This window comes from Bufo gargarizans, chromosome 10 (assembly GCF_014858855.1).
Source record: "Bufo gargarizans isolate SCDJY-AF-19 chromosome 10, ASM1485885v1, whole genome shotgun sequence".
Lineage (NCBI taxonomy): Eukaryota > Metazoa > Chordata > Amphibia > Anura > Bufonidae > Bufo > Bufo gargarizans.
In genome coordinates this window covers 24,628,859-24,642,766 of record NC_058089.1, presented here as the reverse complement: position 1 = coordinate 24,642,766, position 13,908 = coordinate 24,628,859, and the positions used below count along the sequence as shown (strand labels likewise).

General features: G+C 46.5%; 1 protein-coding gene across 2 annotated transcripts in view; it reads left to right on the top strand.

Annotated features, from left to right (window-relative positions):
• Nucleotides 1-13,908, top strand: part of LOC122920265 (toll interacting protein) — a 63,560-nt gene that overhangs the window by 15,341 nt on the left and 34,311 nt on the right. The window contains exon 1 of one of the 2 annotated variants that reach the window (XM_044269643.1): nucleotides 12,106-12,257. The exons of the other annotated variant lie outside the window; for it this stretch is intronic. Within the exon in view, the coding sequence (XP_044125578.1) occupies nucleotides 12,255-12,257 (3 nt within the window). The 5' untranslated portion in view covers nucleotides 12,106-12,254. Of the gene's footprint in view, nucleotides 1-12,105; nucleotides 12,258-13,908 lie in introns of those variants that run through there. 2 annotated transcript variants of the gene reach the window in all.

Genomic DNA, 13,908 nt, shown 5'->3' with positions numbered 1-13,908 from the left:
GATAAATGCTCCCTTTGAACCCTTGTCAGAAGCCTCTCTGAGGTATTTGTCCCTAAAGACCTTATTTTTGGTGGCAATTACCTCAGCACGTTAAGTAAGTGATATTCAAGCTCTAAAAATAGTGGAACCCTTCTGTATCGTGTTTTCAGATTAGATAATTCATTTATTCCCAAAGTTGTCTCAATTTTCCACAGACAAGAGGAAATTATTGTCCCATCGTTTTGTTCAAACCCAAAAACAGAAGGGGAAGAGAAGTTCCACAGGTTGGACGTGCTTAGGGCTGTTCTACTCTATCTAGAAACCACAAAAACATTACCGCTAAATAATTGGGTTTTTCACCACCACCCAATCTCCAGACACAAGTGGGTTCCTGGTACTTTATCAAGATCTGGAAGTGAAGCAAAAACTCGAGTGTGTATTTTATTCAAATGCTTGTGCAAACTGATCACATAACCTGTCAGACGACCATGTTGCATCTGGAGCTGCTGTGGGAAATACAATCCTGTCCTAGGGCCTGACCCAGAAAGGGACTAAGGCCTGTCTTACCGTTAGGGGTATACCTCACTGAAAAGAGGGCTACCAGCAGGCACTCTGTCCATGGCTTACCAGTCTATGCCATGGCTTTTTGAATCTTTAAGGCTACTTTCACACTGGCATTTTGGTTTCCGTTTGTGAGATCGTTTCAGGGCTCACACGCGGTCCAAAACGGATCAGTTTTGCCCTAATGCATTCTGAGCGGATCCTTTTCCATTCAGAATGCATCAGTTTGCCTCCGTTCCATCTCTATTCCGCTTCGGAGCCGGACACCAAAACGCTGCTTGCAGCATTTTGGTGTCCGTCTGACGAAACTGAGCCAAATTGATTCATTCTGACAAACAATGTAAGTCAATGTGGACGGATCCGTTTTCTATGACACAATCTGGCACAATAGAAAAGGATCCGTCCCCCATTGACTTTCAATGGTGTTCAAGACTGATCCGTCTTGGCTATGTTAAAGATTAATACAAACGGATGCATGCGGTTGTATTATCGGTGCGGATCCATGACTGATCCGCACCAAACGCAAGTGTGAAAGTAGTCTAGCTTTAGTGTCTACCGCTACATATTACGAAGCATGTAAGGCCTGTTCTACACCCAAACCCTTCATCTCCTGCATCACTTTCAATGCTGTCGGACCCCCACCGATCAGATACTGATAACATATTCTGTGGATACACTTGGAAAACCCCTTTAAGGCCTCATGCAAATGACCGTATGAACTTTGCTGTCCGCATAAAACTGATCCGCAAAAAATAAGGATGACGTCCGTGTACATTCCGTATTTTGCGGAACAGAACAGCTGGTCCCTAATAAAGTGGTCCTATCCTTGTCCGTAATGCGGACAATAATAGGACATGTTCTATTTTTTATTTTATTTTTTCCGGAACAGAAATACGACCAAACGGAATGCACATGGAGTAACTTCCGTTTTTTTTTTTTTGTTGCGGACTCATTGAAATAAATGGTTCCATATACGGTCCGCAAAAAAGACGGAACAGACACAGAAAGACAATAAGTTTGTGTGCGTGAGGCCTAAGAAGGTCTCGCCCTCTCTTCCCGCTGTGCTGGGAGGTTTGTGTTCACACGGTGTTGTCTATGGGAACTGCCCCAATTAGTGATCTAATGTAAACTGATCTTTTCTTTTCTTCCTTTTCTACCCTGATTAGGTAAATTAGGAGAGGAAAAAAATTGCACGCTCCCTCGGTAATGATCCTCGTACGGCTGCTTAGTTACATTAACCAATTCCGGCGGATTGTGTCATAATTATGGTGTTTGTCACCCACAGATTTGGGGGGAAATTATCTCATTTAGCAGACTGTAAAATGCACAATTTGCAGTGACATGCCATTTATACGTCACTTTGAAGCACAGAGCTCTGCCTCTAGACTCCTATAATAAGATCCGAGTGGCTGGGGGCACACCCATTGCTTTGTTACACCAAACAAAAGGATGGGAGCTGATTGTAGCGTATCCCAGCACGTATACAGTAGAAGCAGCCATTTTGTAGACTTAAGGCGTTACATATGAAGATAAGGACTATTCACTTAAAGGGGTCATCCCACGACTTATGTAAAAAATGAAAATCAGACCTCATACAGTACAGGACAATCTCTAACAAACCTAGAACCAGCGCTGGACCTCACATGGATCCAGAGATCTCCACATTCATTGCTCTGCTAGATTTATTTCAAGCTGACAGCTCAGGGGGCGTGTCTTTTCTGCTGCAGCTCAGGGGGCGTGTCTCAGCTCTCCCTATCACAGCTCAGGAGGCATTTAAAGAATGAAACTGAGCATGTGCGGCCCTCTCAGTGAGCAGGACAAAGAAATAAGGAAAAGAACAAACAGCAGGTGGCGCCATACAGATGCATTTTATAGAGTAACTCAGTGGCTATGCAAATTTTTTTAATTACATGCAATTACAAAAGTATTCAGATCCAGGTGCTAGTTTGAAAACGGTAGAATATTTTTCATGGGACATCCCCTTTTAAGGAATTACAGGCTGCAGTGTTCAACTAGCACTGAAGCAAAGTGTCTAATGTATTCATTTAGCCTCTAAATTACAGTTTTCTCCATATTACTGTGCACATGTCAATCAGCAGCTAGAGGGCAGAGCTGCCGGCCATCCACACCCCTTGTGCATACGACTAGCCTGATGAAGGGCATTATTTCTGCCAGAAACGTTGTCGCCAAAAGGACCACCATGTCCGGCTAAGAAAAAAAAAACGACTTAAAGGGGTTGTCCGGGTTTAGAGCTGAACCCGGACATACCCTTATTTTCACCCCGGCAGCCCCCCTGAGCCTAGCATCGGAGCATCTCATGCTCCGATGCGCTCCCGTGCCCTGAGCTAAACCGCGCAGGGCACGGGCTCTTTTGTTTTCCGCCCGGCAGTGTGTTCGGTGACGTCACTGGCTCTGAGGGGCAGGCTTTAGCTCTGCCCTAGCCGTTTTACTGGCTAGGGCAGAGCTAAATCCCGCCCATCAGTGCCGGTGACGTCACCGGGGTTCCTGTCAGCCCCATGGAGAGCCCCGGTACGTCACCGGAACTCCTAAAAATGCCTTTGCCCTGTGCAATTTAGCGCAGGGCAAAGGAGAGCATCGGAGCATGAACTGTTCCGATGCTCCCGTCAGGGGGGCTGCCGGGGTGAAAATGGAGGGATGTTCGGGTTCAGCTCTGAACCCGGACAACCCCTTTAAGCAAAATCTGGAGTGCTGTCTAAATTGTTGAATAATTATACTTTCCAAGAGGTGGAGCTAGGGACATACCACGACGTGCACCCAAACCAGTCAGAATAGATAGACTGCTGTGGTCACTACGAGATTCTAATAGAGGGCAGAGTTAAGCTCGCATATCATGAATACATAAGACTCCTTCTTTACACCGGACTCCTTGCCGGCCATGCTCCATGAGCTTTAGGCCTCATGCACACGACCGTTGTTTCATTCCGTGTCCGTTGTTCCATTTTTCGTGATTTTCTGCGGACCCATTGACTTTCAATGGGTCCGTTGAAAACGTGGCTAATGCACCGTTTGTCATCCTCATCCGTGGTTTCAGTCCGTCCAAAAAATATAACCTGTCCTATTTTTTTTATTTTTTATTTTTTCACGGATTCAAGTCAATGGGACCGTAAAAAAACGTGGAGGCACACAAGATTGTCGTCCGCGTCCGTTTTTTTCCTATCATTTGCATGGCAAACTTGACTTAGATTTTTTTTTTTTTACTTTCCTTCATGTCTGGAGATCCTCCAAAAATAAAGAGACACACGGAAACAAAAACGGACACTGATTACGGAACCCCTTTTTGCGGACCGCAAAAAAAATACTGTTGTGTGCATGAGGCCTTACCTTGTGAAAAAACCGCTTCATGTTATCCTAAATGACTAACTGCTGAAATCAGCTGGCCTGTGTACCACACTGTCCTCGGAGAGGGCAGTATAAGGGACCTGTGAGGTTCCCTTTAAAAGAGAGCCCACAGAATAGGTGGTAAATGTTAGATCACTGGGACCCCGTCTAGGAGTACAGGAGTCATGAATGGAGGTGCGGTGGAGTATGCGTGCTGCGGCTTCACGCAGCTTTATGGATATTACCGAATCTCACTTAGGGCGCATGCACATGTCCACAAACTATGGATCCGTGTGAATTGTTCTCTAATTTGCGGAATGGCCACATACAGACAGGCGTGTGACCCCATAGAAAGGAAGGGGTCAGTGCAACCCACAAAAAATGCGGATAGCCCACTGATGAAAAATACCGTAGTGTGCACGAGGCCTTACTGATGCATTCATTATGAATTAGTATAGTAATATATATAGCGATTCCCTAAGCATTTGATGTAAGACGAGCCGCTATTGCGAATTGGGTAGTGGAACGCCCGTCCGTGCGTCTTCTCCATGTTGCAGTCCTGGCCCTTTATTACTGATTTACTGCAGATCGCGTAGAGCTGTGGTTTGGATTACGTTTTTTGTTGCATGGAGCGGGCAAATACTCTGGGGAAAAAGAGGGGAAACGGCCCTTTCATTGACCTATCTGTCCAGTGCATTTATTACCCTACAGAGCTGCTGCTGCTGCTGCAAATCGGCGCAGAGCAAGGGCGCACAAGCCGGCACGCCGATCACTCACTCTCAGCAGGTAGAATTCAGTCCTTTGTGAAGACGTCGCACATAGGGCTGAAACCATTACTCGAATTAATCTATTAACTCTACACAAAAAAATCCTCGATGCAAATTTTTTGTGTCAATGATTCGTTTGTGCCATGTGACCACAGAGTGTGAGTGAAGAGCTTGCCATTACTCGCGCTCCGTGGTCACTAAAATAGTCGATAGCTGCAGCCCTAGTCGCACAGCGTTTAGCCCATAACTAGTCCTAAAAGTTCGGGCAAATTGTGTCAAAAGTGCCCAAAGCCTCTGTTTCCAGCGGCCAAAATGACTGCCGAAAGGAATGAGGCGAATATTCATTAATATGTGGGAGATAGAGGGGCATGGTATGTGTAAGACCTCGTACCCGAATCCTCCCAGTTCCTGAAAGGCCGAACACGCTGGATAAAAAGAGAATTGTATAACAGACTATAGTAAGATCCTGATCCGCAAACCCTTCAGGTTGTGCCCCCCTGGTTTTGGGAGCTGTGGCATTCACATGTGCTTGACCTATTCCAGACACCTTACTGTCTGAGGGCCACATTCACACGAGCGTATGTTTGATTCGCCTCCAATCCTCAAAAAATGCGGATCGGATGCAGAAAAAATGGATACAGCCACGGACGTCATCCGTACTTTTTGTGGGCCACAAAATACATGGGGAAGGGGGTATGCACCCTAATGTGGAAATCCCAGGAAATGGCGATTTGCATATTGAAAAATGTAAACCACTTTACATAAGTGATTAAAAAAGTTTTGTTGGGCCTCGTGCACACAATATTTTTCTTCAGTGTGCAATTCATTTTTAGATTTTAAAGGTTCTTCGGGCTTTTTAATATTGATGACCCATCCTCAGGATAGGTCGTTAATATCCGATTGGTGGCCGTCCGACGCTTGGAACCCCCGCCGATCAGCTGTACAGTGCAGTGCGCACATGCCTTCTCTCTTCCTGCTCTCCACTGTATGTCTATGGGACTGCAACAGCAGACGGGAAGAGAGAAGGTTGACGCGTGCCGTCTCCTCGTACAGCTGATCGGCGGGGTGCCGGACCTCCGCCAATCTGATATTGATTTCCTATCCTGAGGATAAGTCATCGATTTAATAAAAATTGCAATGCACACAGAAGCTGTTTTTCAAGGATCCTTTTTTGCGGACCGAAAATCTGATACGGCTGTGTGCACGAGGCCTTATGCCTAGTGCCCTGCAGCTGTCAGACGAATGCCCACTTGGCTGACGGCTATTCTGCCCGACCCGACACATGCGTGTGTTCTCAGTAGGGAGAAGGGAATAGGCCACTGCCAAACACCTATGGTGGAGGCTCATCTCCCATGAGTACAAAGAATCAAGCATGTTGAAATCTGGCATGCCCAATCCTTTCTCTTGCCATCTGCCTTCATGAGATAGTTGGGACACCACTATGCAGTTTAGATGGTTAGCCGATCCTTCCGAAGTCAGCAGGTTCAGGGCGTTCACGTATGGTTGTCTTGTGTGCTCCGTTTGCCTGCTTTCTTTTAAAAAAAAAAAAATTTCAGTATATCTGTCATATCATTTCTACATGAGACCCCCCCCCCCCCTGGCAGTTAGGGTACTTTCACACTAGCGGTTTTTTCTGGCATAGAGTTCCGTCCTAGGGGCTCTATACCGGAAAAGAACTGATCAGTTTTAGGCCTCATGCACACAACAGTATTTTTTTGCGGTCTGCAAAAATGGGTTCCGTTGTTCCGTGATGTGTGTCTTCCTTTATTTTTAGAGGATCACCAGACATGAAGGAAAGTAAAAAAAAAAAAAATCTAAGTCAAGTTTGCCATGCAAATGATAGGAATAAAAAAGGACACGGACGCGGATGACAATCTTGTGTGCCTCCGTGTTTTTTCACGGACCCATTGACTTGAATGGGTCCGCGAACCGTTGTCCGGTTGACAAACGGTGCATTAGCCGAGTTTTCCACGGAATGGGTCCACAGAAAATCACGGACAACGGACACGGGACACGACAGTCGTGTGCATGAGGCCTTATCCTAATGCATTCTGAATGGTCAGCATTCCGTTCAGGAGGTCTTCAGTTCAGTCTTTTTGACTGTTCAGGACGGAGATAATACCGCAGCATGCTACGGTTTTATCTCCGGCCCAAAAAACTTAAGACTTGCCTGAATGCCGGATCCAGCATTTTTCCATAGGTATGTATTAGTGCTGGATCCGGCATTCAAAATACTGGAATACTGGATCCGTTCTCCCGGTCTGCGCATGCGCAGCCTGTTTAAAATGTGAAAAAAACAAAACTGATCCGTTTGTCCGTATGACAAACAGACAGACGGATCCGTTCTTGCAATGCATTTTTAAGACTGATCAGGTTACAGTCTTAAAATGCAATCAGTTGGCATACGTTTTGCCGGATCCGGCAGGCAGTTCCGGCGACTGAACTGCCTGCCAGATTCCTCTGCCGCAAGTGTGAAAGTAGCCTTTGATCTCAGTAAAAACCGTCATCTTCTGCCGTGCTAAAAATGTGATATGAAATTGTACTTTCTATGTACCGTACGTATATCACTTGGAAAGGAACCAGGGTTGGGGCCGCATATATTTAGCTTTCCTCACACCTATTATAACACGTGAGCACAATGTAGTTTGGTTACAAATTCTGGGCGTACGCCTCCTTCACGACTGGGTGGTGCCACGGAGCTCAATTCTGTTACAGGGTGTGGAAAAAAACATGCTCTGCAGGACTGACCGCTTTTAGTTGTTTTATTGTTTTCCCAAAAAAGAGTTGCGTTTCCAGTTTAAGGCTCCTTGCAGACGAGCGTGTCCGGATTAGGTCCGGATGCATTGTATCTGCGATCAGTGAAAATCATGAGTAGGTACGCAATTGCAGTCAGTTTTGACTGCGATTGCGTTCCGATGTTCAGTTTTTATCGTGAGGGTGCAATGCGTTTTGCACGAGCGTGATAAAAAAACTGACTGTGGTACTCGAACCCGAACTACTTCACTGAAGTTCGGGTTTGGGATCGGTGTTCTGTATATTTTATTATTTTCCATTAGAACATGGCTATAATGGAAAATAATAGCATTCTTTAATTCAGAATGCAAAGTAAAAAATCCATTGTGGGGTTAAAAAAAACAACAACAAAAAAACGTAAGTCACCTCATCCACTTGATCGCGCAGCCAGGCTTGTCTTCTTTCTTCTTCTTCTTGCAGGACCTGGCTGGAAAAGGACCTTTTTGGTGATGTCATGGCGCTCACCATGTGGTGAGCGCGGTGACGTCAGCGCAAGTCCTGCTTAATGAAGATGGAAGGTTCTTCTATATTCATTAAACAGTGACGTCACCGAAGGTCCTTTTCCAGCCAGGTCCTGCAAGAAGAAGAAGAAAGAAGACAAGCCTGGCTGCGCGATCAAGTGGATGAGGTGACTTAAATTTTTTTATTGTTTTTTAACCCCACAATTAACCTTTTACTTAGCATTGTGAATTAAAGAATGCTATTATTTTCCATTATGGCCATGTTCTAATGGAAAATAATACAGTAAATGGGGGGTCCCGGGTAACTCCTCCCTCGTCTCCTTAGCAACCATGCGTGAAAATCGCATTGCATCCGCACTTGCTCGCGGATGCTTGCAATTTTCACGCATCCCCATTCATTTCTATGGGGCCAGCGTTGCGTGAAAAACGCAGAATTTAGAACATGCTGCGATTTTTCACGCAACGCACAAGTAATGCGTGAAAATTAACGCTCATCTGAACAGCCCCATTGAAGTGAATGGGGACGCCATACTTGTAATTACACCCTCACCGCTGCAGTTGCTGAGGCGAGCAGGTACGAGCGCTGCCTTCTTTGCTCTGTTTACAAGTGCTGCCCTCTCTTCAAAAAGCTGAACCCCCACAATCTGATATTGATGACCTATATGAAGGATAGGTCATCAGTAGTTTTGAGCTTTTGATCCACGATTTTGAAATGGTTTTCAAGTTCTAAAGTCAAAGTCTGAAGTTATTCACCGAAATCCCACAAAACTAATTTCCCTCGCTGGAGCCCATAGATTTGAATGCTGGACGGAGACAAATGTCCGTACAGCATTCAAACAAAGTTTTGAGCGAATAGACTTCAAATCTATGATCCGAAGCTCGGTTCGCTCAACACTAGTAATCAATAGTAAAAAAACGGACAACCCCTTTAATTGCTTGCAGTATACTAAGGGCCCCATACAGATTCACTGTTGGTGGGCAGCACATACCTGTTCACACAGGGCAATGTGCTGCCCATAAAGGCTGATTTTATGTGCCCCATTTGCTCATTCGTTGGGTGATCGGTGGCACCGTTACTCGAGCCTCCTCTCGGGAACAGGATTATCTAATTGTCCCAATTCTCAGCTCCTGTTGAAGGACACTCAGGCTTTTTGCTTTACTGTAAACCTTCTTCAGATCATATCTGTTAGGTCTCTTGCACACGAACGTTGTGCATCCGTTCCGTGCATCGGGGACCGCAATTTGCGGTTCCCAATGCACGGGCAGTGGCCGGGACGGATCGAGACCCATTTAACTTGATTGGGTCCATGATCCGTCCGCACAGCAAAAAAAAAAAAGAGAACAAGTTCTATTTTCTGCAGTGCGGAGGCACGGATAGAAACACCACGGTAGCACTCCGTAGTGCTTCCGAGGGGTTTCGATCCGTGCTTCTGTTCCGCATCACCATGATTGCGGACCCATTCAAGTGAATGGGTCCGCATCCGCGATGCCGAATGCACACTGGCCGGTGCCCATATATTGCGGACCCGCTGTATGCGGGCTGCACTACGACCATGGGCACACAACATTCGTGTGCAAGAGGCCTTATCAGGGAGGTTTATGCAGAGGCAAGGTTATAAATCATCCCGCACCTTGTGTTTATTAGATATAGGTAGGGCATAGGCAAATTAAAGGGACAGGAACGCCTTTTTTGGGGTGGGGGGTGGGGTATTCCCTTTTTTTTGGAAGGGGGGGTATTCCCTTTTTGGGGGGGGGAGGGGATTCCCTTTTTAGACGGTTATGGCATATCCATGTTTTGGTGACCAAGGCATTTCTTTTTTTAAAGGGCAGCCTTAAATAATGCCGGGCACTCTGATTTAGGCGGTCTGTCACTTATTGTATTCGTACAGAAGTTTTTAGGAACCTGCATCTTGGTCCTTGCGGCACACGGCCGGCACTAGAACAAGGAGTCCAACGATATGCACGCTGCAGCCCCCGATTGACAGGTTACTCCCTACGCACGGTAAGGCCAGCCACCCATGTTCGGTGGTTCCCTCCCTCCATACACAGACATGTTTGTATTGGTTACGTCTATGTGTATTCAGTGGGGAGAGAAAGCTGCTGCCAAACACTTCTGACGGCGGCTTATCTCTCGGGAGAACAAAAGACGAAAATATTTATTTCGCCCGATTCTTCTCTCGCCACATCATTCGCTCTCCATACACATTAGACAGTCGCCCGAACCCCCACACACATTAGAGGCCTGTGTGGTGTATGTGGATATGCCCTAAATGCCCAAGATGGAGTACCCCTCTGTTCTGACTAAGGAGATGGGGGGGGGAGGGGGGGGGAGATGTTTCGCTGTAGCTGTCACTGATTTGCCTTGCGGGTGATCGTATTGGTTGTCGCTCAGTTCCTCCACAAGGAAGGAACTGCTAAATAGAGATTATAATTATCTGCATGACGTAAGATGCGGATTGAATCATTTATCATGTTTTTTATTTTTCATTTTTTTCGTGCAGTTGTCAAAACCCCTGCCACTCCAGGTTGTTCCTTACAGTGATTTCTTTCGCATGTAAGGACGTCTGGCACACAAACGTATCAGTTTTGTGGTCCTCAAATCACGGATCCACAAAATAATGGATCAGGTCCGTGTGCATACCGTAATTTTTGCGGGACCCACTGTATAAAAAAAGAAGCCTATTCTTGTTTGTGCTGTCGATTTCCCCGCCTCCGAACCTGTAGAAATGAATGGTTCCATGTGCGAAAATGTAAATTGGGCATGGAGCAAAAAAACGGTTGTGTGCATGAGGCCTAAAAGTGTAAGCAACTGTGAGCTGCTGTCCTCAGCCTCCGGCACTCCAGCTGTGGTGAAACTACGACTCCCAGCATGCTCCATTATTTTCTGTGGAGGTCTGAAAACAGCCAAGAAAGTGTACATCTTGGGAGTTGTAGTTTTACCACAGCTGGAGCGAGGTTAGGCCATCACAGGGCTAGGGCGACACTGGTTGTGGCCAGGATCGCCGAGTAGCGGTGATCCCATAGAAATGATTTCATTACTATGGGATCACCGCTAGTCCGCAACCCTGGCCCCTAGCCTTAACCGATGACTCGTAAAGATTAACAGATCAATCGGTAGAAGTCCAGCTGTGGATATGAGGCGCAGGTTCTGGAGATGACGTCCATTAGGATACAGCAACGCGGGGCGATAAATGCGGAGGGTTTGCCACAGCAGGTTTGTACGTGGCAGAGCCGCAGAGTTTTACCGTTTCGGCAAAGTGAATGAGATTTTCTGAAATGTCATCCATGCACCGCGGAGAAGGCCCGCAGCGTAAACTGACTTTTATACCTCGGGTTTAGTGTTGAGTGAACTTGTGTTTTAAGTTCGGCATCTAAAGTTCGGGTTATGGATTCCGCTACCACGGACCATAACGGAATTTAGAATCCATAACGCGATTCTTCGATAACCCGAACTTTAGACGCCGAACTTAAAACACAAGTTCGCTCAACACTACTCGGGTTTTCAGTCTGCAGGCTCCATGCAGTCACCTGTAAATTTCTTTTGCATTCGTTCCTCATTCTTTGCAGATCGGATGTGGACCGCGTCATTTCAGTGGGGCCACAAAAAAATGTGGACTGCACACAGTGTCTGTTCTGCCGGCCCACAAAACAAGAAAATAGACCATGTCCTATTATTCTCCGTTTTGCGGAAAAGGATAGGACATTTCTACAGAAGGGGAAAAGAAAATGGTAGCATGCACACGGCCGGTGTCAGTGGTTTGCGGATCACTAAACGCATACGGCGGTGTGCATGAGGCCTTATGCTGCAGGTTTTACCTGCAGCTTTCAACCTTTGCAATGTACGGGTTGAAAGCAGTGGAATACCTGACAACCATGGCAGCAATGCAGCTGCAAAAACCAGCCCCTTTTGTGTGTTTTTACCCTAAAATGTCCCATGCTACTTCAGGTTACTCTGTCGCCCCCTAGTGACAGGTTCTCTTAAAAAAAAAAAAAAAGCCTAGACTCTTCGTAATCGCCCAGTTGTGTAACAGCAGTGACCTCTCTTCAGCCGAGACTGAGTGCCTTACTCACATTACTTTGTATGTCTTTTGTATACTTGAAAAACCTCTTCTTGGCATAGTTTTCGCCTTAATAACCATTGCAAACGGTTGATACAAGCCCTGCGTCCACACCTCAGAGACAGATGGCAGCTCCGCATTCCTGAGCCTGTTCTGTGACTGCAGGGCTGAAAACTCAGCTTTGTAGGCAGAAGGCAATACGTTGCAGTGAGGACATTAGGGTGACCCGTCGCTTCTCTCATCCTCCAATATCTCGCCAGGTTCTGCAGAAGGTGGAGAAGTAGAGAAGGCCATTCATGGTAAGGAGGCTATTGGCAGGGATTTGGGATTTGTTATGTTGTATTATACTACTTTATATGAAATATCTGCCACTTCACCCCTAGATATCTGTCCCCAGCGTTGTCCCAATCCTGTAGTTTTAGCAATGGTTGACCCCAGTCCTTGATCCTTGCCGCCCCCTTTGGCTCAGAAATGGGGAATATTGGAGGCCCTCTTTTTATATTTGTAAAAAATGGCTCCCACCTGCAAGACATTGTGTTCTATTACTTGGCCATCACTCATCGTTCTGCCCCAAGGGGTGTTCACAGTTTGTACATATTGTGCAATGTTTTATAGGGGCCTCGTGTACAAATGATGGCTTGTCCGTCTGATATCGGTCTTGTGTCTATGTCCTTTTTAAAAGGGTTGTACCAAGATTGACTGACTGGGGATCGATGTGTGTGTGTGATCGTGGGGGTCTGAATGCTGGGTTCACCGCAGATAGCTGGAGCCGGGTTCCCACATTTTTTTGTTTCCATGGAGCGGTTGAGCATGCAGCGTGTATGGGACTGCCAAAGATGACTGAATGCTGTACTCTTCTATTGTCAGCAGTGCCATGGGGCCCCAGCGGTTGGGCCGAATCAAACACTTATCACCTATCCTGTACATTTGGAATAATCTGCTTTATGGTTAAAGGGGTTGTCCAGCTTTGGGGGCCTTTCTGCCCCACCCCCATCACTCTCCTGCTCCGCGCCACTGAGTTCCAGCTCCTTTGGTTCCACGCTCATAGACTTCCGTTTTGACGGATGTAACGTGTCCCTCTGGAGCCCATGACTGGCCGCAGCAAGTGATGTGTCCCCCAGACATCACCCAACCTAGTGACGTGACGGAAGGTCACGTCACTGATAATGGATTCCTCGAAATTTGTATCACCCTGACAATCTCATGTGTGTGTGATAGCCTTTGTGTGATTATCTGCCATTTCCAACAAAATTGTTTATCTCCATAAACCTGGTGGCCATACACGTTAGATGAATGTAGGTTGAACCCGTTGTTTTGGTGGGATCGACCAACCATCTAATGTGTATGGGGCCTCCTGACTCTTCGCAGAGGTCGGAGAGGAGAAAAATCTCACTGGTGGATTTCAACATTCCCCATTGTTCTGGGGAAAATAATGTATGCGAAGCGTAAACGGGTTTTGTTGTACTTGGATATTGATGATGTCCTATCCTGAGAAGAAGTACGGCTATATCAGATCGGTGGTCCGACATCCAGCAACCGCAGAAGGCTCTGTCCACCGTGCCGTGGGCCTGGAGTTCAGCTTCTGTTCAACTGAATGGGTGCTGAGCTTCAGTACACTGGCGCAGAAACTACACCGTGAACAGAGCCCACCAGAGGCTGAGGACCATCTAATGTACGGCTTGCACATGCCTATAGATCGGACTGTGGGTCTCCAATCTGCAAGGCACTTTAACATATAAAAGAATCAGGCAGTTGAAATCCTACATGCCCTGATCCTTATCTGCTCCTGACATCAGCCCCCATACGCATTAGACTGTGGCCAAAAGCACCAAACTCAGTGGACTCTGCCTAGATTTGGCCAGCTTTACGCATCCTCTTGCAGCAGCCTGAACCTTTTTCCACCCTACATGCAAATTGGTTAAATTTGATTCCTGTAACCTCTTGTCATGT